Source organism: Mastigoproctus giganteus, chromosome 11 (genome assembly GCF_048544385.1).
Source record: "Mastigoproctus giganteus isolate SK-2022 chromosome 11, ASM4854438v1, whole genome shotgun sequence".
Taxonomy (NCBI): domain Eukaryota; kingdom Metazoa; phylum Arthropoda; class Arachnida; order Uropygi; family Thelyphonidae; genus Mastigoproctus; species Mastigoproctus giganteus.
In genome coordinates, this window is record NC_143585.1 from 124388746 (window position 1) to 124412555 (window position 23810).

At 36.0% G+C, this 23810-nt stretch overlaps 1 protein-coding gene across 2 annotated transcripts in view; it reads right to left on the reverse strand.

The window, feature by feature from the left end:
- The window catches only part of Ide (Insulin degrading metalloproteinase), a 692915-nt gene that overhangs the window by 526733 nt on the left and 142372 nt on the right, over positions 1-23810 (reverse strand). For both annotated transcript variants that reach the window (XM_090384737.1, XM_090384738.1), the window contains exons 8-9: positions 16941-17053; positions 3760-3849 (exon numbers count right to left, since the gene is read on the reverse strand). In XM_090384737.1, coding sequence (XP_090240863.1) covers positions 3760-3849; positions 16941-17053 — 203 coding nt within the window. The remainder of the gene's footprint in view (positions 1-3759; positions 3850-16940; positions 17054-23810) is intronic.

Sequence of the window (23810 nt, forward strand, 5' to 3'; positions counted from 1 at the left end):
AAAGGATGAAAACTTTGAGCAAGTCCTCCAGGGTAATGAGAACGCAGCTTGGGAAGCCTTTAAATGTGTTGTGCATGACTTCCTGGGAAACTGAAGAGATGGTAACTACGTTGAGACTGTGAACAACCTTCTAGAAAAGCATCATCAATTAGGCTGCAACATGTCACTGAAAATCCACTTCCTCGGCTCTCATCTGGACTTCTTCCCTGACAACTGTTATGCAGTGAGTGATTCCATCAAGACATTTCAGCAACAGAAAGATATCAGGGTAGGTGGAATGCTTCTATACTTGCTGAATACTGTTGGCCAGTAACAAGAAATGCCCCAGAAGTGAAATACAAGCGACAAGCAAAAAGAAGGTGCTATCACGAATAGGACACATTTTGAAAGTAATTTTGGTTCCTGTGCAGTTTTGTTGTGTTCTTGTTTTTTTACTTTTTAATTAAAAACAACTGTAATTTATGTTGTATCAAGGAAATGTAAATATGAGATTGTTTTAATATTACTTTTCACTCTGACTACTACTGAAATTACTATATTCTTAGACAATAGCAAAAGTACTGTATCTCAAAAACTAGAGCTAATAAAAAATTTCTGAAGTCATATTCGTTTTTCTCGACCAAAAATAAGTAAAGTTTGCCTATTTTAAGAAAGGAAACAAATTCAAAGAATTTTTTTGTTGAACAGTGTTACTGCTAGATCTCTTTCATTCTCACCACCTAAATGATATGTTATTCTAGGATTACTGCTGCCTATATGCAGTGACTTAATTTATCAATGTTAAACATTAACTACCAGTTTTCAGTGTCCACTGCCTAAATTCTTTTTTTATTATTTATTATTATTTTTTTTTTGGTCTTGTTGCAGTAGTATGCCTCCTTGATTCTTGCCATTAGCCAATCTTTGTATTATCTGAAAATTTAGACAATAAGCTTATTCCTTCATCAATGTCTTAACACTTAAAACAGTAAGGAACCAAGCATTGAACACTGAGGGACTCTACTAATAAAATAAGACCAAGAAGACCAGTGCCCATTTATAACTGCCCTCTGACTTCTGCCATTCACCCACCCCTTCATCCGCAGCAGTAACTTGCCCTAATGCCCCATACTCCTCTAGTTTTTTTCATGTAGAATGGTGTCAAAAGTTCTACTGAAATCTAAGTACAAGACATCAAAATTATTTTTTGCAGCCAGTTCCTTTGTTACTGCATCACAGTAACTAATCAGACAAGATCTCCCAATTTACAAATCCTTGCTATGATTTCCATATAACTCCATTCCTGTCAAGATGATCCTACAATGATGTTTAATCATTGACTCCATTATTTTCCCAAGGAACTCAGATGAAGCTTATAGGTCTGAATTACTCACGTTGCCCTCTCACCCTGCCTTTGATTCGTGCGTTGATCCCATCAATAAGGGTACCCCTTGAATCTATGCTCTTATAATTATGGTGAAAGGCCTGCTTACCTCTTTGGCTGCTTTTTCAGTATAAGTGGATGGTCCAACAGCCCAAGATGTATTTTTACTTTTAGCTTCAACAATTTCTTTTCTGCTTTCTTCTCAGTTATCACAAAATCATTCAGCTCCCAGATATAACTTGATTCCCATACCTATGGTGTTGAAGGGGGGGGGGTTCAAAAAAAGATTTTGGTATTCATCCAGAAATAACTGTGACTAAGGGTGAAACAAACACCACATATTACACTTTTTGAAAATAGTCACCATACAAAAAACACCACATTTTTCCAACACCTCAATACACCTTCACAGGCCAATTTTGTAGAAGTCCTTGGATTGACCTTCAAACCAAGACTCAGCAGCAGAAATCATTTTGTAATCAGCAGCAAAGTTTTCCACAAGAAAAGGACTTCAGGGCAAGAAATCTGAGAGTGCAAGGTCAGGGGAATAAACAGGATGCACCAATATTTCAAACCCACATTCATAGGCATACTCAATGCAGCATGTGCATCATCATGGGGCAGGCAATGCACACCTTTTGACAGCTTTCTCCATCTTTTTTCTCTTATAGCAGCGTGTACTTTATGAGGAAATTGGAATAATACTTCACCATCAACAGTACATCCCTTTTGAAGGTAATCTGTTAGTATTACACCATGTTGATCCCAAAAAACTGACAGAATCACCTTGCCAGCACTTGGTTGCACCTTTGCCCTTTTTGGGAGGTGGTGATTCTGCAAGCTTCAATCGTTTTGACATTTGTTTAGTTTTGGGATCATAGTGATGGATCCAAGTTTCATCCATAGTGACCAGCCATGAAAAAAGTTCCTCTTGCTTTTTCTGGCACACAGACAACATTTCATGTGCACATTGTGTCCTTTCCTTCTTCTGATAAGGGATCGGAAGTCTGGGAACCCATCAAGCAGACACTTTAGTAATATATGTAACTGTTGATGGATGATGTTCACAGACCCTACACTAATTTGGAGTTCACAGCTAGTTCTTTGAAACTATACAGGATCTTCAGGATAATACAGGAAATTAATGCCTAAATTTTTGGAAGATTTTCTCCTGTTACAACAGTTGCTGGGCATCCTGGGATTTCATCATGCATTGAGGTTCTTCAGCATTTGAAATGTTTATACTAGCCAGTCAGTCCTCGTATAGCACGATAGTTGTTTATACAGTCAGTGATAGTACAGCACGAGGATTTCCTAGAAATCCTCGTGTTGTTTAAGTGTTGTTTGTTGATTTAAGTGTTTACCTGCATCTCTGGAGGTAAATTACGCCATATTCTATTTTCTTCCTATACCAAAAATCTCCAAAATCTACTGTTGAAGGCTGTAACATTGTCCATAATGCATGCTAAGCTTTCCCCACACTTACATTCTCACTTACTTTACTCTATTTTCTTTACTTCAGTCTTGTTTACCTGTCCTATATATAGTTTTGTACTATTCACTCTTCAATAAAGTGTTTACTCCAAATATCACAGAGTAGTGTTCTATCTTTCATAATTCCTTTCTTTCTCATGTCACCTGGTGTCAGATTGCCCTTCAATTCTTATATTATATGAAGGGTCATAGAAAATCCCATGAATGCAGCATACAATCAGAATATCATTAAATATGAAATGGCTGTAACCCCATCTTCCTGTCTACACCATTTATTTCCCCCATAATCATCTAGTTTATGAAGGAGGTAATGATTATTTATGTTTCTATGCCTATCCCCCCACACTTTCTGGAGAAACAATTGAGGAGGTGAAGCATAATTATTAATGTTTAGTCATGTAATTTATAAGCCCACCATTAGAGCATGTATCTGAAGTAATGGAATCATCATTATAACATAAGAGGCTTTATACAGAGAGAGAGAGAGAGAGAGAGAGAGAGAGAGAGAGAGAGAGAGCGAGCAAGAGCAATCTAAATACCAAAAACTACTGATTATGCATTATTTATAATCATTTATTTCTTTAATTTCTACGTGGTTTTATGAATTTTGCTTTTACTGCAAATGGTACTTTTATTTTAATGAATACATTTTATGATGTAGTAAATATTTATCCAAGTATTTTGTTGACATTGAAGATAATTATCAAGAATTCTGTTTCTGACTACCATACATTATTTCTTCCATGTTTCTTAAATAGTGTAATATTAAGATAATAATAACAAAAACAATAAAAAAGTTAAATAAAAAAAAGCCTCTAATGTAATGACAGTAATACTTAAATTAAAAAGAAGACATTTCAAAATGACCATAATAAAAGTTCAATATAGTGCTTCACACTTACACTTTCTCTGTAATAAGGTTGCAAATCAGGAATAGGAAAAGATATGTTTAGGTGCTTGATATCTTTTACAGGTACTACAAATCCATGAATCTATGGAAATAACAGTTTATACAAAATAAGGTACAGTACCCTAAATCAGTTACAGTGCAGTTTTAGTAAAAATTAATAGCAACATAAATATTCTTTTTACTTCTTATTCATTTACTTCTTTTAAGAATTTACAATATCAAAGACACTGAAAATAATTCAAAAAAGGCAAAATCAAACAGACAAGAGTATGGCATAAGATAAATTGAAAGTGACAAAGGAAGACAGCTCTTATATGAGATTAATCTTGTGGGTGACATGATAACGTTTGATAAATGTGAAAGTTAACTGTCCCATTAGTGTGCTCAAATTACATCATTTATTGTATGGGCTATACAGGAACTCCCCGACTTAAATCTCGAATTAAGCAAATTTGACTTTACGTAGGTTTTTGCCGGCTGGTGCAAACTGAAAAAAAACATGGAAACGTATTTTGCATCTGTAGGGATCAATGGAGGTATTGTGAAAATATCATAATGTTAACCCAATAACATATTGGGTTGTTTTTTGTTTTGTTTTTTTGTAATTGGTCCCAAATCCTTGGAAGTTAAAAATTTCACTATATTACTAAGCTATTTACCTCTCTAAAAGGTCAGTCTTATAATGGAAATTGCGCTACCCTTTCATCATTATCATATGTTCCCATTATAAGAATCAATTTTGAAAGCCTTTGTGATATTTTTCTAAAGCATATTTCTGGAGGTCACAACCAAAAAACAATAAAAACAATTTACACTTTCTGGTTTATTGGGCTTTTCTGTTAGTGGAATCTATTATAAATGGGTAGTAAACTCAATCTTATTGCATTTACGATAATACCGATAACTGAAATCTTCAATCATATAAAAAACAAAATTTCAGAAACTTCTCTTCAATCCTATTTATGTATTACCATGATGAAGGTAAAGGGACCAACGGAAAGTGCAAGTGGTGCTAGTATCAGCAAACGAAACAAAATTGATTTAGAAATGAAGATGAAAAATGATTAAGAAGTACGAAGCAGAACAAAGTTTGTCATCTATTTCATGGGAATTAGGTCTCGCTGCTTCAACAGTGAATACTATTTTAAAGGACAGTGCGGGTATAAAAGAACATGTTAAAGGATCAACACACTTAAGATCAACAGTGCTTACAAAACAGTGTTCGGGTGCCATATTGAATATGGAACAGCTATTAATAATATCGATGGAAAATCATACTCAGAAGCAAGTGCTCTTGAGTCCAATAGCCATTCAAGCAAAAGCAATAAGTATTTATGAAGATATTAAGGATAAGTACGGCGAACTCAAAGCCAAGTTCCTGGCAAGCAATGGGTGGTTTAATAGTTCAAGCATTGCGCTGGTTTCCAAAACATTAAACTTTGCAGCTGGAGAATCGGCACTGCCCGATTCTGCAGCTGCAGAGAAATTTTGTGATGTGTTGGAAAAAATTCCTGGACATCCTACACATCTAGATGACTTCAATTTGAATGTGAGAGTCATATTTCTACCACCAAACACAACTTCACTCACAACCTATAGATCAGGGTGTTATTTCGAATTTAAAAGCATACTATTTATGCACAACATTTGCTCAGGCATTGTCTGCAGTAGGTTAGAAAAATTTTATGTTAAGATACTTTTGTAAATCTTACAATATTTACCATGCCATCTTAAACATTAATAAGGCCTGAGCGGAAATTACTAAAAGTTGTTTAAATAGCACATGGAAGAAAATATGCCCATGGAACGTAAAAGGCTTCGAAGGGTTTGAAAAAGACGAATCATATGAAGAGGTTACAGGTAAGATTGTAAAGGTTGAGGAGCTACTTCAATTGGAGGTTGTTTCTAAAGACAAGGAGGAGTTAATAGAGGAAGAAGAGAAGGAATTATCTAACAAAGAACTTATTGATTTGCCGGCAGTGATAGTAACAGAAGAAAATGTTGATGAAGCTCAAGATGAACCAAATGAGGAGCCGAGACGTTTCATCACCAGAGGGATGGCAATGGCATTTCGTGAAATTGCATCGGCAATGGCGAGGTTTGAGAAAATAGATCCTGACAGCGAACGATTCTTAAAAGTTAACAGAAGAGTGAATGATATGCTTGCTTGCTACAAAGAAATCTGTGATGAAAAGAAAAATTCACATGTTCGTTGAACATTTCTTTTTTGATTCAATCAATTCAACGCACACAGTTGCGAGGGCTGCACAAGCATTGGGGGAAATTCCGACATATGTAGAGTTCCACGGAAGGCAACCCTTACGTTAATCAGGGAGTGGCTATATTTATTTCTTAAAAAAAAACATGTTTTTTATATAAAAAATAAATGAAAAATTAATTTTTGATAAGAACTTTTACTAAAAAGCCAGAACTCAGGTTATAATAGAAAAAATTTAAATTAAATTTAAAAAATTATCGTCTTTGAGAAAAGAAAGAACTTTTCACATTGTTTCATCACTAATAAAAACAGTAGCCACAGCTTGGAAGGTGCCTATTCTGAAACTGATCCACTGATCAGTATGGATTCACTGAAATATAACATCAAATGTGTTAATGGTGACTCATTTCTGATAAACATTTTTCAAGGTTTACAGCAAAACTAAACCAATGAAATGTCTTGAACAGATGAACAATCACTTTGGTTCCACTAAGATGGCAGACCTTTCCATTTTGTAGTATCATTGTAATATCAATTAATCAGTAAAATCTATTAATCTTATTAAATTTCATTGTCAATTGAATTGTACTTTTTTAACTAAATAAATATAGCGACCTAGTTTTTACAAACGTAACATCATAAATTAATACACATAAGTTGACAGGGGATAAGAAAGTCATATAACGTAACTCGGAGATAATATTCGATACTGAAATACATATATATATAGTGTTATAACTGCATTGAGATATAGGTTTAGGGTTATATTTTGTATTGCAATTTTATTGAACTTGAACAGAAATCATGACTCAGACCAGAGCAGCAAAGCAAAAGGCTCAAACTAGTGGAAGTGCTGTGGCTCAGGGGAGAATTCAAAGGGGCAGTTGTCCTCTGAATCACAGTCTATTGAAATGCACTGCTTGTTTGATGTTTGTGGAGCAATCAAAAATGGGACATGATATTGCCAAGAGGAATGTCTTTGTGTGTGCGCGATGTAAGGAGTGCGAGGAAATCAGGCACCAACTCGGCATTATTATGGGCTTATATCAGAGTTTGAAGGACAGGGTGGATGCCCTCAAAGGATTTAAATTGAGGGGCCCATCAAGCTCTCGTTGTTGTTGTTATTTGGTTTTTTAGGAGCATTAGCAACTAAGGCCATATTGCTCCGGGGATATGCGGTGGTCATTTCCCGACCATTCTGCATCCTCCGTATTTGGTGATCACGGGCTCGAACCCCGGTCTAATCAAGAAGCGTGTGCTACGCACTGCTGCTCCTGCCCACCTGTCTACGGAGGGGCCCATCATCATCAAGCTCTCAGCTGCACACATCAATGCCAGAGCTTGCACTTGAACTTCACGCAAAACAGCGGCAACCCCCAAGGCAGAATGCACTGGTCCCAAAGGAACTAGTTGTTGTAGGTGACTCTATTGTCAGGGAAACGGGAAACATATTGTGCAAAAAGGATAGATAGAACAGGACCAGGGTATGTCTGCAAGTGGCAAAGGTTGATGACGTTGTAGGGCAGATATCTTCCTTTAAGGGCACAAACGGTGATATTGTTGTACACGATGGCACTAATGATATTAAGAGTAGGAGACCGGCAGAATTACTTAACAAGTACAAGACAATGCTGAAAAAAAGCCGTGAGTTAGGGCTGAATTTGAAAGTGTCTGCAATTCTGCCCAGACACGATAGGAGAGAGTATATGATGAGAGCCTTGTCGATCAATTCGGCCCTGCAGAGATTGTGCAAGGCTGATGGGTAGAATTTTTCTCAGCCTGGTCTGTGCTTGTGAACAGGAGAGACTGCTTCTACGGGGATTTGCTGATGCTATCAAGGCATGGTTAGGAACAAATAAATACATTGGCTGTGTTAGGGTAACTAAGAGTAGAAACAGGTGCATGTATACTTGCATGTACACCAATGCCAGGAGTATAGTTAATAAATTTGATGAGTTTGAAGTGCTAGTCAAGACATCAAAGGCAGATATTGTTGGGATATCAAAGACATGGTGTCGCACAGACATAAGATGCAGAACTGGAATTTGGGGAGTACAATGTGAACAGAAAAGATAGACAGGACAGGAAGGGAGGAGGGGTTATGCTGTTAGTTAGGATACACATAAAATCTAAGTAAGTGCATCCAATTGAGGTGGGTGGACAATGCAATATTGAGTCTGCTTGGTGTGACATAAGCACTGGGGAAGGAAAAAATGAGAGTAGGTGTGAGTTATAGGCCTAATGAATCTGATGAATATAATGAGCAATTGTGCAGAGAAATAGAGTGGGCCAGTAAATCAGAGTGTCTTATAATGGGGGATTTTAATTTTTTCCAGAGATTGACTGCAATTTGTGGGTTGGTCACTCACACACTAGCAAGGCTTTTGTGGATTTATTGGATGATTGTTTTCTACAGCAGCATGTTCAAGAGGCAACTAGAGGGAGAAATACTATTGATCTGATTATCAGTAGTGATTCTTCATGCATTAAGAATCTGAAGATAAAGGAACCACTAGGTGGCAGTGACCACGGTGTGCTGAAGTGGGATTTACTCAAAGAGGTAACTACCATCAGGGGTAAAGGGAATGGTTTTTGCTTTCGTAAAGGCGACTACGATGGTCTGAGACAGTATTTAAATTCTATACGGTGGGACCAACTGATGATGTTACCCACAGCAAATTCAAACTGGTATGCATTCAAAGAATTAATCTTGCAAGCTACTAAGCTTTTCATACCAACTAAGAAATACTGTTCAAGATTTAGGCCTAAATGGATGTTACATGAAATAATTAGACATGTGACAGAGAAAAAATTTCATGGGATACATATAAAATAATAGGCGACACAGAAGCCTATGATAGACATAAGCTGGTCTGTGACCTCGTTACAAAGGAGGTTAAGCAGGCGAAGGCAGATTATGAGAAATCTTTGGCAAAGAATGCAAAGAAAAACAGCAAAGAGTTCTTTATTTACGTAAACTCTAGAAGGACGGGGATGAATCAGATTGGTCCACTTAATATCGATGGTTCAACTGTTGATGATCCTGCACAAGCAGCTAACAAACTAAATGAATATTTTGCATCTACATTCACACAAGGAGTTATTCAGGGAGGGGAATGCCAGAGGTGTATTAAACTCTGGCAGTAAGCTAGATAATCTTGTAATAACTGAGGGTATAGTGGAGCAGAAATTGTTTAAGATAAACATAAGAAAGGCACCTAGGATGGATGAAATCTATCCAGTTATATTAAAGGAGGTGACAAAGGAATTAAGCAAACCCTTAGCCATAATTATGAGAACTTCCCTGGACTCAGGGGAGGTACCCATGGACTGGAGATGTGCAAATGTGTCTCCAATTCACAAAGGACAATCAAAGTGAGACACAGGTAATTAAAGACCTGTTAGTTTAACTTCTGTTCCAGCGAAATTAATGGAGGCACTGGTTAAAGAAGCATTGCAGGATGATCTAGGCAAGACTTCAGTTATAGCTTGGACACAGCATGGGTTTGTTAAGAGGAAGTCTTGTTTGACCAATTTGATTGGATACTATGATGTGGTCACAAAGGAACTGGATGAATGGAATAACTTTGATATCACATATTTGAATCTTAGAAAGGCCTTCAACAATGTTGCGCATGAAAGACTACTGCACAAATTAAGCAGCATGGCATTGGAGGCAAATTGCTGCTATAGATAAAGGGATGGTTGAGTGGGAGAAGACAGAGTGGTAATTGATGGACACTGCTCTTCATGGATTAATGTTATTAGTGGAGTCCCTCAGGGTTCAGTGTTGGATTCATTGTTGTTTTCTGTATTTTTAAATGATATCGATGGTGGTATATCAGGCTTAATGTCCAAGTTTGCAGACAATACAAAGATTGGCAGGGTTGTTAATGACACTACACTGCTGCAACAGGATCTAGAAAAGTTGAGCAGATGGGCTGAGAGGTGGCAATGAAGCTTAACATTGACAAATGTAAAGTACTACATATGGGAAGCAGTAATCCCAGAGTAATGTATCAACTCTGTGGTACCACACCGACAGTGGTAGAGAATGAAAAGGACCGGGGGGGTAATTGTACAGGCAGATATGAAGTTTTCTGAGCAGTGCAGACGGTCTGCAAGAGTAGCTCATGGTGTCTTGTCAATGATATACAGGAATTTTTCTAGCAGGGATAAGGAAGTGATTATCCCCTTATAAGCCAATGGTCAGGCCACATTTTGAGTACTGTATACAGGTCTGGAGGCCTCATTTTAAGAAGGATGTAGAGTTGTTGGAATGAGTACAGAGAAGGGCAAAAAGATTAGCGAATGGAACAAAAGTGTTCTCTTACTAAGAGAGGCTTATATTCTGTAAGTTGCAACATCTGGAGACCAGGCACGTGTGAGGTGATCTCACTGAGGTGTATAAAGCCTTGAATGGTTTGAGCATGCTCAATGCTGATGGGATTCTTCCTCTTGCTCAGGATAATCACCTGAGAGGGGGGCATAAATTCAAATTGAGGAAAGACGGTTGTAGGATAGATGTGCGGAAGTTTGCCTTTAGCCAGCGGGTGGTTGATTGCTGGAACTAACTTGCATCTGTCGTTGTAGAAGTTGATAGCTTAAATAGATTCAAGGCAGACCTTGACAAACATTTGGAGCAAGTGGATGGGTGAAATAAGGGTGGTTTTTTTTTTTTTTTTTTTTTTTTGGCTGATGCTATATAAGCTTGCTTTCTTACATCATGTGCCTTTGCTAATGCTAGTGCTAAAATGCTAATATACCTTCATCAATATCATTGATGAATATAAAAAACATCAATAGGCCCACTCCACTAATAACATTTGTCCACGAAGAAAAGTGTCCATTGAATACCACTCTCTACCATCTCCCAATCAACAATCCCTTTATCCATTGTAGCAAATTACCCTTAATGCCATATCTCTCAATTAGTACAGCAGTCTTCCATGTGCAACAGTATCAAAAGCTTTCCTGAAATCCAAGTACAGTTAGTCCTAGTATAACACGTGTTTACACTACACAAATTCGATCATACACGATTTATAAATAGGGGAACGATATCTTATATAACACGAACCGAATTCGCTTATGCACGATTCGCCTTTATGTTTACAAGAAATGGCAGTCGAATGCAGAATCACCCCAACCGAATGCAACACAATAGGAATGAAGAGAAGATTCTGAAAATGTATTTATGTTTTTTATATCAGTGAAGGGGAAACACATTTCACCATAATAAGGTAAAAACCCACACAATTCCAGCTATCAGTATTATTGCAAATGCAATTAGATCGAGTTTACTACCAGTTTATAACGGATTCCACTAGCAGAAACGCAACTGGAAATTGTTTTTATTGTTTTATGGTAGTAACCCCTAGAAATGTGCTTTGGTAAAATGTGCGGTATTAATAATGTATCTCTGCCTTTATGGTGTTGTTTATTCAGTTGCTACACACGTGCAGCTTTGTTTATGTGTATCAAGCGTGCCTCCTCGTTTTGTAATTGTGCTTTATTCCCTAAAAATGAGCAAAATACTTAAATGGTGTGAAAAGGAAGCATCTTTGTAAAGACACTGCAGATTCAGAGAGAAAAAGAAAAGCAATATCGATAAACAGAGGCGGACTGGGTCAAAAATTCTTACCCGGAGAAATTTATAATGGCCTCATACTATGGTTTATGGCCAAAATCACACTGGCCTCCAGCCTACCGGGGTTTCCCTGGTAAGGCTTATCGCCAGTCCACCTCTGTCAATAGAGAAAAAATATGAAATTGTGAAACGCTTTGAGCAAAATGAAAGACTATGTGATATTACACGTGCTAATGAGCTAAATGAGGCAATGCCAAGAATTACAAAGAATGCAGAGAAAATAAAAACAACTTTCATAGCAGGAACAACTCAAAGTGTAATTAAAATCCAAGAATTGGAAAACAAAGAATTGGAAGAAATGGAACGGCTGTCATCTGTTTGGATAGAAAATCAAACAAAAAACAAGTTTGCTTACGATAGAAGCAAAAGCATTAGCAATATTTTATTACATAATAGTCGTAATAAAATATGTAAGTATTTTATTACGATTATTTATTGTGTTTGGTAATGTTTTGGTTACAAATGCGTGTTCAATCTTGGGTGGTCGGCACCTAACCCCATTTTTCCCAGAGGGCCTGTTGTTTATATTGCACGAGGGTTTCTAGGAACAAAACTATCGTGCTATACGAGGACTGACTCTATTTGATATCAAAATTATTTTTGACATTCAGTTCCTTTGTGACAACACCGTAGTGTCCAATCAAATTGTTCAGACAAGACCTCCCTTTAACAAACCCATGCTTTGTCTTAACTATTACTGCAGTCTTGTCTAGATGATCCTGCAATGCTCCTTGAACCAGTGACTCCATTATTTTTGCCAGAACACAAGTTAAACTAACAGATCTATAGTTACTTGTGTCACCTTTTGAACCACCCCCTTTGTGAATCGGTGAAACACTTGCACACCTTCAGTCCATGGGGACATCCCATGAGTCCAAGAAAGCTCCATAATTATGGCAAAGGGTTTGCTTACATCCTCTGCTGCCTCCTTTAATATAACTGGATAGATTCCGCCCACCCCAGGTGCCTTCCTTATGTTTAACTACAACAATTTCTCCTCCTCTTTTTTCTCAGTTATTACAAAATCACTTAGCTCCTTGTTAGTTTGATAAACTTCTGGCATTCCCCTCATTGAATAACTTCTCGTGTGTGAATGTAGAGGCAAAATACTCATTCAGTTTATTAGCTACCTGAGCACGATCAACAATAGTCAACCCATCTATGCTAAGTGGTTCAATCTGATACATCCCTTTCCTTCTAGAGTTTACATAATTAAAGAACTCTTTGCTGTTTTTCTTTGCATCATTTTCCAAAGATTTCTCTTAATCTAACTTTGCCTGCCTAACCTATTTTGTGACCTGACAGATAAGCTTATATCTGCCGTAGGCTTCTTTGTCACCTGATACTTTATATGCCTCCCATATATTTTTCTTCTCTGCCACGAGACTCATTAATTCATCTGACATCCATTTAGATCTGAACCTTGAACAGTATTTCTTAGTTGGAATGAAAAGCCTAGTAGCCTCCAAGATTAAGTCCCTGAAGACTTCACCATTGGTAACATCATCAGTTGATCCCACTGTACAGAATTTAAAAACTGTCTGAGACCCCTGTAGTCAACCTTTGTGAAAGCAAAAGCCCTCCCATTTAATCTTGATAGTAGTTACATCTTTAAGTAATTGCCATATCAATACAGTGTTATCACAGTGACACAGTGGTTCCTTTATCTGCAAATTCTTAATGCATGAATAATCACTGCTGATAATCATATCAAGAGTATTACTCCCTCTGGTTGCCTCGCGAGCATGCTGCTATAGAAAACAGTCATCCCATAAATCCAAAAAAGTCTTGCTAGTGTGTGACTGACCAACCCAGAAGTTCCAGTCAATATCTGGAAAGTTAAAATCCCCCATTATAACACATTCTGATTTACTGGCCCACTCTATTTCTCTGCACAATTGCTTATTATATTCATCAGGTTCGTTAGGCCTATAACACACACCTACTCTCATTTTTCCTTTCCCAGTGTTTGTCACACCAAACAGATTCAACATTGCATTGTCCACCATCATCAATTAGATGCACTTCCTTAGATTTTATGTGTTTCTCAACTAACAGCATAACCCCACCTCCCTTCCTGTCCTGTCTGTCCTTTCTGTACATATTGTACTCTCCAAATTCCAATTCTGCACTGCTTATGTCTGTGTGACACCATGTCTCTGATATCCCAACAATATCTGCCTTTGATGTCTTGACTAGCACTTCAAACTCATCAAATTTATTAACTATACTCCTAGCATTGGTGTACATGCAAGTATACATGCACCTGTTTCTACTCTTAGTTACCCTAACACAGCCGATGTATTTATTTGTTCCACTATGTCTCCCAACAGTCCTGGAAATCTCCATTGCCTTGCTTTCCATGCTGCTGCTCATTCCAATAGAAGCAGTGCAAGAATCACTTTTGCTTCTGCCTGTGGCCACTGTAAACTTTTTAGTCTGTGAATCCCTCCAACCTAGCAGTTTTCCGACCCACCTAACACTGCCTCAATAGCATCAGCAAATATTTTTGCACTATTTCTATTTAAGTGTACCCCATCCCTGTAGAAGCAGTCTCTCCTGTCAACAAGCACAGACCAGGCTGAAAAAAAATTCTACCCCTTGAGCCTGTCTGGGCAGACGATGTCAAAACCTGAAAACACCGCTTTAGAGAGTGCATTTTATTTGTGGTTTCTTCAGAAGCAAGGTTTAGGTGAACCAGTGTCTAACTCAATGTTGTGTGAAAAAGCATTTGATTTTAATAGAAAATTAAGATGTAATGAAGATTTTAAGGCAAGTACAGGTTGGCTGAAAAACTTTAAACTGAGACACGGTATATGTGAACTAGATATTCAAGGCTAGAAACTTTCTGCAGATGGATTGGCAGTGGTGTGCTTGTAGGTTTTCTTAAGTTATAGCATATTAAGAGAAAGAAAACATTTATAATGTTCATGACATGGGTTTATTACTGAAAGCATTACCGAGAAAAACCCTAGCCACTAAAAGAGAAATGCCAGCACCAAGTTTTAAGATGAGAAAAGAGCAAGTTACAATTGCTATGTGTGCAAATGCCACTGGAAAAGCACAGATTATCCATGCTCATTGTTGGTAAGTCGAAAAAACCAAGAGCATTTAAAAATCTTTCTAATTTTCTTGTTTTGTATAAAAATTATAAAAATGCCTGGATGGATGTTTCTGTTTTCCGAGATTTGTTTATATATTTTTTTAATTTAATTAATCTTAATTATTTAATTTAATCATAAGATAAGATTAAATAAAAAAAAAAAGCTAAGTAATATTTGACAGGTGCTTTCAAAATATTCCAAAATTAGTATTTGCAACCATTATACAAAAGTTTTGGTAAACACAACAATTATGGCTGAAATGTTATCAGAAGCCATCAATTTGCTTCAGTTTATCATTTTAAATGGAAAACAAAATGAAAAATTCACCAGGTGCAAACTAATATTTAGTTGAACCGCTTCTGGGCCTGATGACAGCAGCACACCGTTGAGGCAATGACAAGATCAATTTCTGAAGATAATCAACTGATAGTTCGTAGTTCCAACCACGAATTATGGCTTCCTGAAGTTCACAAAGGGTCTTTTGTTTCTTTCTGGCAACAGCAGATACCACACAATGCCAACAGTTCTCTATAGGATTCAGGTCCGGGTTGTCTACTGACCAGCTAACAGTTGTAGTGGACCGTTCTTCCAACCATTTTTGCACCTGTAACAAATTTAAACACATTACTGTCGAACCGCTAATGCAGAAATGAAGCTAAAGTAACTACAGAAGTGCCTACTTACACTTTATTTGCGCGATGACAAGGAGCAGAGTCGTCCTGAAAGATGCAGTTACTTGGCAGGTTGAAATGGTCTGTAATGGTTGGCAGGAATTTGCCTTCCAATATAGCCAGGTATCCATTGGCATTTACGGAACCTTTTATAAACTTCAGGTGACCTACTCCACGATACGAAATGCACCCCCAGACCATTTGGCTAGTAGGGAATTTCACCGTAGACACCATACAATCTGGATGGTATTCTTCACCATGTCTACGGCGAATCGTTTGTCTCCCATCAAAGCCATGCTGGATGAATTTCTTCTCATCCGAGAAAATAACTGACTTCCACTGCTCGGGGTTCCATTTGACATGCTCCTTACACCAAATTAATTGGGCCTGTTTCATTTTTTGTGTGAGGAGGGGGCTTCTTCTTAGGAAGACAGGCTACAAGTCCATTTTTGAAGAGGCATCTTCTGACTGTTACTGCACTTGCTACCATTCCTGTATGTACTTTCCATTCTCTTTTCAAAATGCGGTCCTGTTTTGGCGTAGGGATTTATTTGCGTCAATTCCTTTTTTCCTATCAGCAGAACCACTATTCTTGAGTTTGGAAAGAAATCTACTCACTGTGACTGAGTAGATTTCAAGACATCTACTTATAGAGTGTCTTGTTGATTACAAGACACTCTATAAGCAATATGAAGGGAAGAAAATCCTTCCTCACATAAAGTAACAATAGCACTCTTTCTTTGTGGCATCAACTGCACGTAACTCGCCATCCTGACACAAGCAAGGAATGACTGCAACTCTTGCAGACCATGCATATATAGCTGAAAGTAACAGCTGATGCAATATTACATCATCACCTATGCATGTCAACCTTATCTGATGCAATCTGTAAGAAATATTGCCATGCACTTACCTTATTCAGATGACAATTACAATTTTAAGGGCTGGTGCACTTTCTTTGAACACCAGTGTGTGTGTGTGTGTGTGTGTGTGTGTGTGTGTGTGTGTGTGTGTGTGTGTGTGTGTGTTTATTTTTTTTTATTATTTTTTTTTTTTTTTTTCATTTTCAGCAGGACTAATAAAAGTTTTGTTGCATTAAAGATGTGTGAAAAAACATTTAAATTTTTTAGTTTTTTCATAAAAGAAATAATAATAAAATCAAATTTGATAATTACTGCAATCCATTTGTACAAAATCAAGCACTGGTGCACCTTAAGCAAAATTCGAAAAAAAAAAAGTTTTTTTTTTTTAAATCAGGGGCATGACCACTGTAGTGATGGAGAAATATCCATGAAATAAATAGGCAGTGTGCAATTATAATCACAAATTTGTAACTGTTATGGAGGTTCGGCTGAAAACTTTTTTTTTTTTTGCAGAGGGACATTCTATGCATAAAATAGCTAAAAGGATTCACTATGAGGTGTTCTGAAATTGTGGAATGTTTTAATTATTATATTTCTATTCTGTTTCACAATTCTTATTACAACGTAAAACAAGCTTACTTTTTTTTTAATTTAATCAGCATTATACCTTTAATTCCTTTGGTCCAAAAGGATGTTCCTGCCACTCTGGTACGGTAACATTTTTATTCTGGACTCGAGAAAATAGAGATAACACTACATCTGTCAATTCTTCAAGAGATTCTTCAAACAGGAAAGGGTGGGACAGATGAAAAGAGAAAAGGAACAAAAGTGAACATATTCAGTAATGGGCAATTTATTATATGTTATTTCTGAAATATCTGAAATTGCACCTAGGGTAAATGCTCTAAGGATCACTCATTAAGTAATATCCCACATTCTTTTAATTGATCATATTAGAAGGGAAGGGAAAAAAGTGAAACCAAAAGAATTTTGCATAGATATTTGCTTCTGGGGCTTATTTTTTCCCATATTCTATCACTTTAATGATTTTATGACCTTGAAAACCAAGAGCAGGTATTCTCTTGCTGTTCAAAACTTGGCCTGCTACTCAAACATGCTTTTCTCTTTTATTTTTTTTTTTTTATTTTTGCTTCTCCAACATCCATGATGAATATTCAACTATGGAAGTATTTTTCGGGTGTCTAAAAGGCAGTATAGTATGTCTGAAAGAGCAAGGGTAGAGCTTGCATGGCAAAGTCCACTGTAGTGTTGTGACTGCCCATATGGTCTTCTGATTTGCATAAGAAAGTGTATTTTCATGTCAAAGCAAGCAATAACTCTTTGCAATTGCTTCAATTTAAAGAAATCGTTGCTTCAATTTAAAGCAACGATTTGTACCTCTGAATTTACTGGTATATTTTTGAAATGAACTCAGTTAAAATGTCACATACACACACCACTAATGTCATTCTGACAACTTAAGTTTTATTCTTGCACTGTTCACAGGAATGTTTTACACCAGGGAAAGCCAGAACCAGAACAGCTAAATTTGTAACACTGAAAAGTTCATCTTTTCCTGTTGGCATTATTTAAAAAAAAAAAAAGTGCTGGTGGTACTACTTTTTTTTTTGAGGCATTCCATTTGGGGTTTTAAGTAAAATGGCTGAATAATATTCATAATGCTACCTAACAAACAGCATGCTGAATTGTACATAATTAATTATACAATTTTTTTTTTTTTTTTGTGTAAACCCCAAACACGAGAGATATTAGAACCTATAGTACTTAGTACCGTGCTTGTATTGGCGGTTGAGAAGACAAAAGAAGATATTTGTTGACATTGGACTAGAACTCTGTAGACTGTAATTTTCAGGAAATACGTATGAAGGAAAGTTATTCCAGAAAACAGCAGTTGAATGAATAAACAAGGAAGATGAAAAGTTGGTTCTGTGAGTTTGGAGTTGGACAGTAAATGGATGTTGGCTGGTGGCGGCACATGTTCAGACTGTTTTGAAAGAGAGAGCAGGAATTATAGAATTATTGCACAAGTACCACCTTTGAGGCGAAAGGAATCATACAGCGAATAATTTGGGCATCTGAGATGAGCAGTAGTTGAATCAACTGATAACTGAGATTCTGTCAGAAAAAGTACATGGGGTTTGGCAGACTGCAAGTGGAAATGGACATTGTTGAGATTAGAATTGAGACCACGTATATTTGTGAAATGAATTAGGAAGTGCTTGGGAGGTTTAGATCTTTTTTGCAGATAAGCTTGCTCTATTAGTTTGGCCATTCATAGTGTATTCAATAGTAAGAAAAAGTGGGTGGGACATGCTGTATGAAGTAATGAAATTTTTGAAAATGGCATACACGTGGTAAGAATGTACCCAGATCCTTGACATAACGTGGCCTCAACAATATTGCCCGCATACACACTACTCGGACTCCCTCCAGTCACTATCTGGCAGAGTAGAGGTAGCAAGATTATACACTAGCTGATCCGGAAGCCTCCTAGAGAGTTACCAATAGGTTCGGTCCAGTGTACTAGCTAGCGGCCAGCCTGCAAACACCGTTTTAGAGCTGTACCCTCGAAATGTAAGGAATATTGGATCTCGCCACGTGTTCATCAAGTAGAGATAGACAAAAGTTGTATCCAATAGTTTTGGCAAGAGACCAGAATGCTCGACTACTATTTCAACAAGCAAGTTTTCTGCTCTTAGCACATTCAAAATCTAGTTTGGACTGATTAATAAGTGCTTTAAAATTGTTGCATGCTTTAGGATAGGCAGAAAATCAATCTGGATATTTGGATGTAAGCCAATTGCAATATGCAACATTTTTTCCTTGAACAGTCTTAAAACATTTATTGGAAAAAAACCAAGGTTTAGATAAAGCATAAGATTTTAATGTGCAGTGTGGAATAAAAGATTTCATCCTAGAAGAATAATTTCATTAACACAATCTGAGCAAATTCTGACACTATCAGATTTTATTGTTTTAAATCATCTGATTTAAAACAATAATCCAACCAAGGAAAAGAATAGAAATTTAGCAGATCAACCCATTTTGCATTCTTGTAATGCCAAACACAAGGCTCAGAATGGCCAAGAGAGGATGGTTCCATTGTAGAAGAGATCTGAAGAGACTAGAGGACCCCTCACTTCAATCTTGTACTTGAAGGGGTTATTCATAAGAAAAAGATCAAGATGTTCTGTGTAGTTTGAAATATCTGGTATTCTGGTAGATAAATGAACAATGTGCAAGGTGATTAGTAATTGCAAAAGCCTCAACATCTCCAGCTAGGTCCATGTGACTAGAAAACAGAAGCCAACCACAATTGTGAACATTAAAATCATCAAGGGAAATTACCTCACTGTTAGGAAAGTTGAACTGGAGAAAATCAAGTTTCAAAGAAAGGAAGTCAAAGAGTTTCAAGTGATTATTGGAGTAATTATTATTAGCCATATGATGCAAGGAAGCCTGAGGCATTTGCTGCACCAGCCAAAAAAATTTCTGAGTTACAGAGAGAGAGAGAACAAGAGTCAAAAGTAGAAAGGAATCACCAAGAAAGAGAAGAATGATGATATCCAGCTCAGGACCCTGGGGGTGCAAAGCCCATACACACTAGATGTGAGCCCTGGGATTAGGAGAACAATAGTGGGAACAGATGAATTTAACAAAATGGGTTAGAGAGATTTTAAGGTAGAGAAGACAATTAAATATGTTATAGAATATCTTAAAATGCCGTTATGATTGGACTAAGTTCAATAGCAAAGCTTTTGAAAAGAAGATCAAAAACAGGTGACTCCAAATTACTAAGTCTGTGACAGTGAAAATCAGAGTGGACATATACCCAAGTGCCACCTCTAAAGCAAAAAGAATTGTATAGTGAATAATTAGCATAACTGAGATGGCAGTGGTTGAATCAACCAGTAATTGGGATTCTATCAGAGAAAGTGGTGCTTGGTAGACTTGTAAATGGAAATGGGCATCATTGAGATTTGAAATGAGATCATATACAGGCTGTTCTTGCTTTATGAGTTTTTTACAAGTTCCCGGGTTTACAAGTTTTTTTTTTTTTTCAAGTATCAACAAAATCGAAAATATGAACATTAATTGCAAAAAAAAAATGAATTTTAGACATTCATAAATACCACATTTCAAACTGCACACATAGCTATACAATACAGTGTACCCGCTTTACAATACCAATCCGTTACCATCGTATTGCGAAAATCTTGTAATGTGAACCCAATAACACGTTTTTTTTTTGGTAATTCATTCTACAACCTCGGAAGTTCAAATTATCGCTATATAACTCTCTAAAAGGTCGTTTTTATAGTGTAAATTGTATTAGTTACCAATTCAAATCATTAAATGCAGTACATTTTCATCGTTATCATATGTTATAAGAACCAATTTTGAATGCCTTTGTGATATTTTTCTAAAGCACATTTCTGGAAATCATGACCATAAAACAATAAAAACAATTTGCACTTTCCAGTTTATTGATCTTTTCTGTTACTGCAAGCAATTATAAACGGGTAGTAAACTCCATGTTATTGCATTTGCAAAAATACCGATAGATAGAATCGTGTGGTTTTTTTCACATTATTATGGTGAAATGTGTTTCCCCTTTATTGAATTCTTCAATCGTATAAAAAACATAAATAAGTTTTCAGAATCTTCTCTTCGTTCCTTTTTGTTAAGCTTTGTAAACTTGTTACTCCGCACAAATCATGTTAGTTGCAATTTGTGTGTTCTGTTAAAAAATGCTTATGCATGCTATTGAAATTTATAAAGAAAAGAGAAGATTATCTTGGAAATAAACACCTATTGAAGCATTTCTGAAGAAGACGACTCCATCGTCTTCTTCTGCAACAAACCAACGAGTGCCGAGCCAATAATGAGTGATCAACAAGTGTGAATTTAGTCGATGATGATCAAGAATAAACATTCTTTGACATTTGTAAGTCATAAATAATTTCTCTATTATTATAATTTGCTTGATTTTACAGGCTGTGTTTTCATTTCTTTTGATAAATCAATCATTTTTTAAACAAACTAATTAGCTAACTAATTTCATTGTTGATAATGTAACCCCTATTTTTAATATTATGTCTATGGGAAATAAATTCCCACTTTATGAGATTTTGCTTTACGAGTGCGCGCTAGGAACGAATTAACTCGTAAAGTCGAAAACTACCTGTATTTGTAAAATGGATGAGGAAGTGTTTGAGAACTTTAGATCTTTACAGAAATAAGTTTGTTCTATTAATTTTACTATTCATAATGTATTCAGTGGTAAGAAAAGGTGGAGAAGGGCACGTTGTATGAAGAAATGAAATTTTTGGATATGGCATACACAAAGCAAGAATATAGCCAACTCCTCAACATAATGTGGCCTCAACAATCCTCGCATGCACACTCAGGCTTTTTCCAGTCTCACTGCCTCTACTCTGGCAGACTAGAGGCAGTGAGATAATATACCAGCTGAACTTTCTAGCTGGCATCCAGACTAGCTGGATGCCTCCTAGAGAGTTACCAATATGTACAGCACTAAAACAGGCTTGCCACTAGATGGTCCACTAGACAGTGTTTCTCGATCTTTTTACTCTCGTGGCACATTTTCCAAAGAAGAAAAATTTCGCGGCACACCTACATAGTCATAGAAGAAGAAATTTCTAAATTAAATAAATAGAATGAAAAATAATATTAACAATTTTTTTATTTATACTTATATCTGTGTTATGCAAACAATTCTTACAACCAAATAAAATATAAAAATAATTAAATAAATAATTACAAAAAGAAAATATGTATGCCTTCAACAAAGCTTTAAATTATTCAAATATTTGATAGAGATTAAATGAATTTTTATTTAAAAAATTATAGTCAATGTGAAATATGTGATTGACGATGTTTTGTTATTTCTGCTATATCAGGTCTTATTTCAGACAGAGCAACTCGCAGGTCATCTTCGACATTTTCCAATCCTGTTTGTTTTTTATTTTTCATGTTAGTGAGAGTTGAAAATCCTAACTCGCATAAATACGACGTAGAAAATTGGAGTAAACTATTTATTGCTCTTTTAGATAACTTTGGATATTCATCTCTGACTGAAATCCAAAAAGTATCCAAATGAAATTCCGAATGTTTGATTTTTAATGTTCGATTGAATGAAAGGGAAATCAGTTTTTCCTCTTCTTCAAGACAAAGATTCCAGTTTGATGTATCATTAATAAAAGGATTTCGAATCCAGTCATATTTTTCTGATTTAATAGATGGAAAATATGTTTTCAGTGCCTTTTGAAGCAAATCCAAATGGTTTTTCACCACTGGTGCAAGAAAATTTCTCATCTGTTCAGGAATCTTAGGAAACATGGCTAAATTATTTTCATCAAGTTTATTCATCCACAAGCATAATTTTTTATCAAAAGCAATTAACTTATCTGTTGATGTTAAGATATTTTCGTTTCGTCCTTGTAAACTAGTATTTAAAATATTAAGATGTGCAAATATATGTTCTATGTAAGCCAGTTTTGCACACCACAATTCATTGTTAAAACAATCATAAAATTTTTATATTTTCATACTATTCTTTTGTTTTCCTGCGGTACTTATTTCATTTTTAAAAAATGTACAAAGTTCTGCTCGCAATTCAAATACACAGGCTGAAACTTTTCCTCTAGAAAGCCAATGAATATCATTATGTAGTAATAAACAATTGTACTTAGATTCCATGCTGTTGCATAATTCTTTGAAAATTCGTGATTTTAAAGGTCTGCTTTTAATAAAGTTAACAATTTTTATTATGTCATCTAGTATAATGCTTAATTCTGTCAGGAGAGTTTTGCCTACTAAAGCTTCTCGATGAATAATGCAATGTATAGAAATAAGATTTGAATTTTTTTGTTTTGCAAACGCCAAAACACCTTTTTCAGGTCCGATCATTGATGCAGCACCATCTGTACAAATGCCTATAAAAAAATTTCATGATAACTTTGTCTTTTCGAAAAAGTTATCTACACAATTAAATATATTTCCCTTCCTGTCATTCTTCCTGGCAATTCTTGACAAAATAAAAATTAGTTCATAATTAAATCTCCGTTAATGAATCGAACAAATCCCATTAAATTGTGCTTTCCCGCTGATATCTGTTGACTCATCTATTTGCAGAGCAAAAATTTGACCATCAAGTTTTTGTTGGACATTTTCTACTATATTTTCTGACGTATCGATTATTCTTCGACTTATAGTATTGTTGGAAAGAGGAATTTTATTTATTTCAGCTTCTGCATCTTTGCTGAACATACATTTCACTATTATATGACAAGCAGGACCGATCAACGTTTCTCCAATCGAATGAGGTTTCCCTTTTTGTGCAATAAGTTGCGCTACTTCATAGGAGGCAATTTGTGCTTTGTCAGACACTTTTATTGTTTTTAAATTTTTGTATTTGTTTGGCACTATTTGTCATTAATCGTTCAAAATACCTTTTGTCTTTAGACATAAAATTTTGATAAACTTTTTCCAT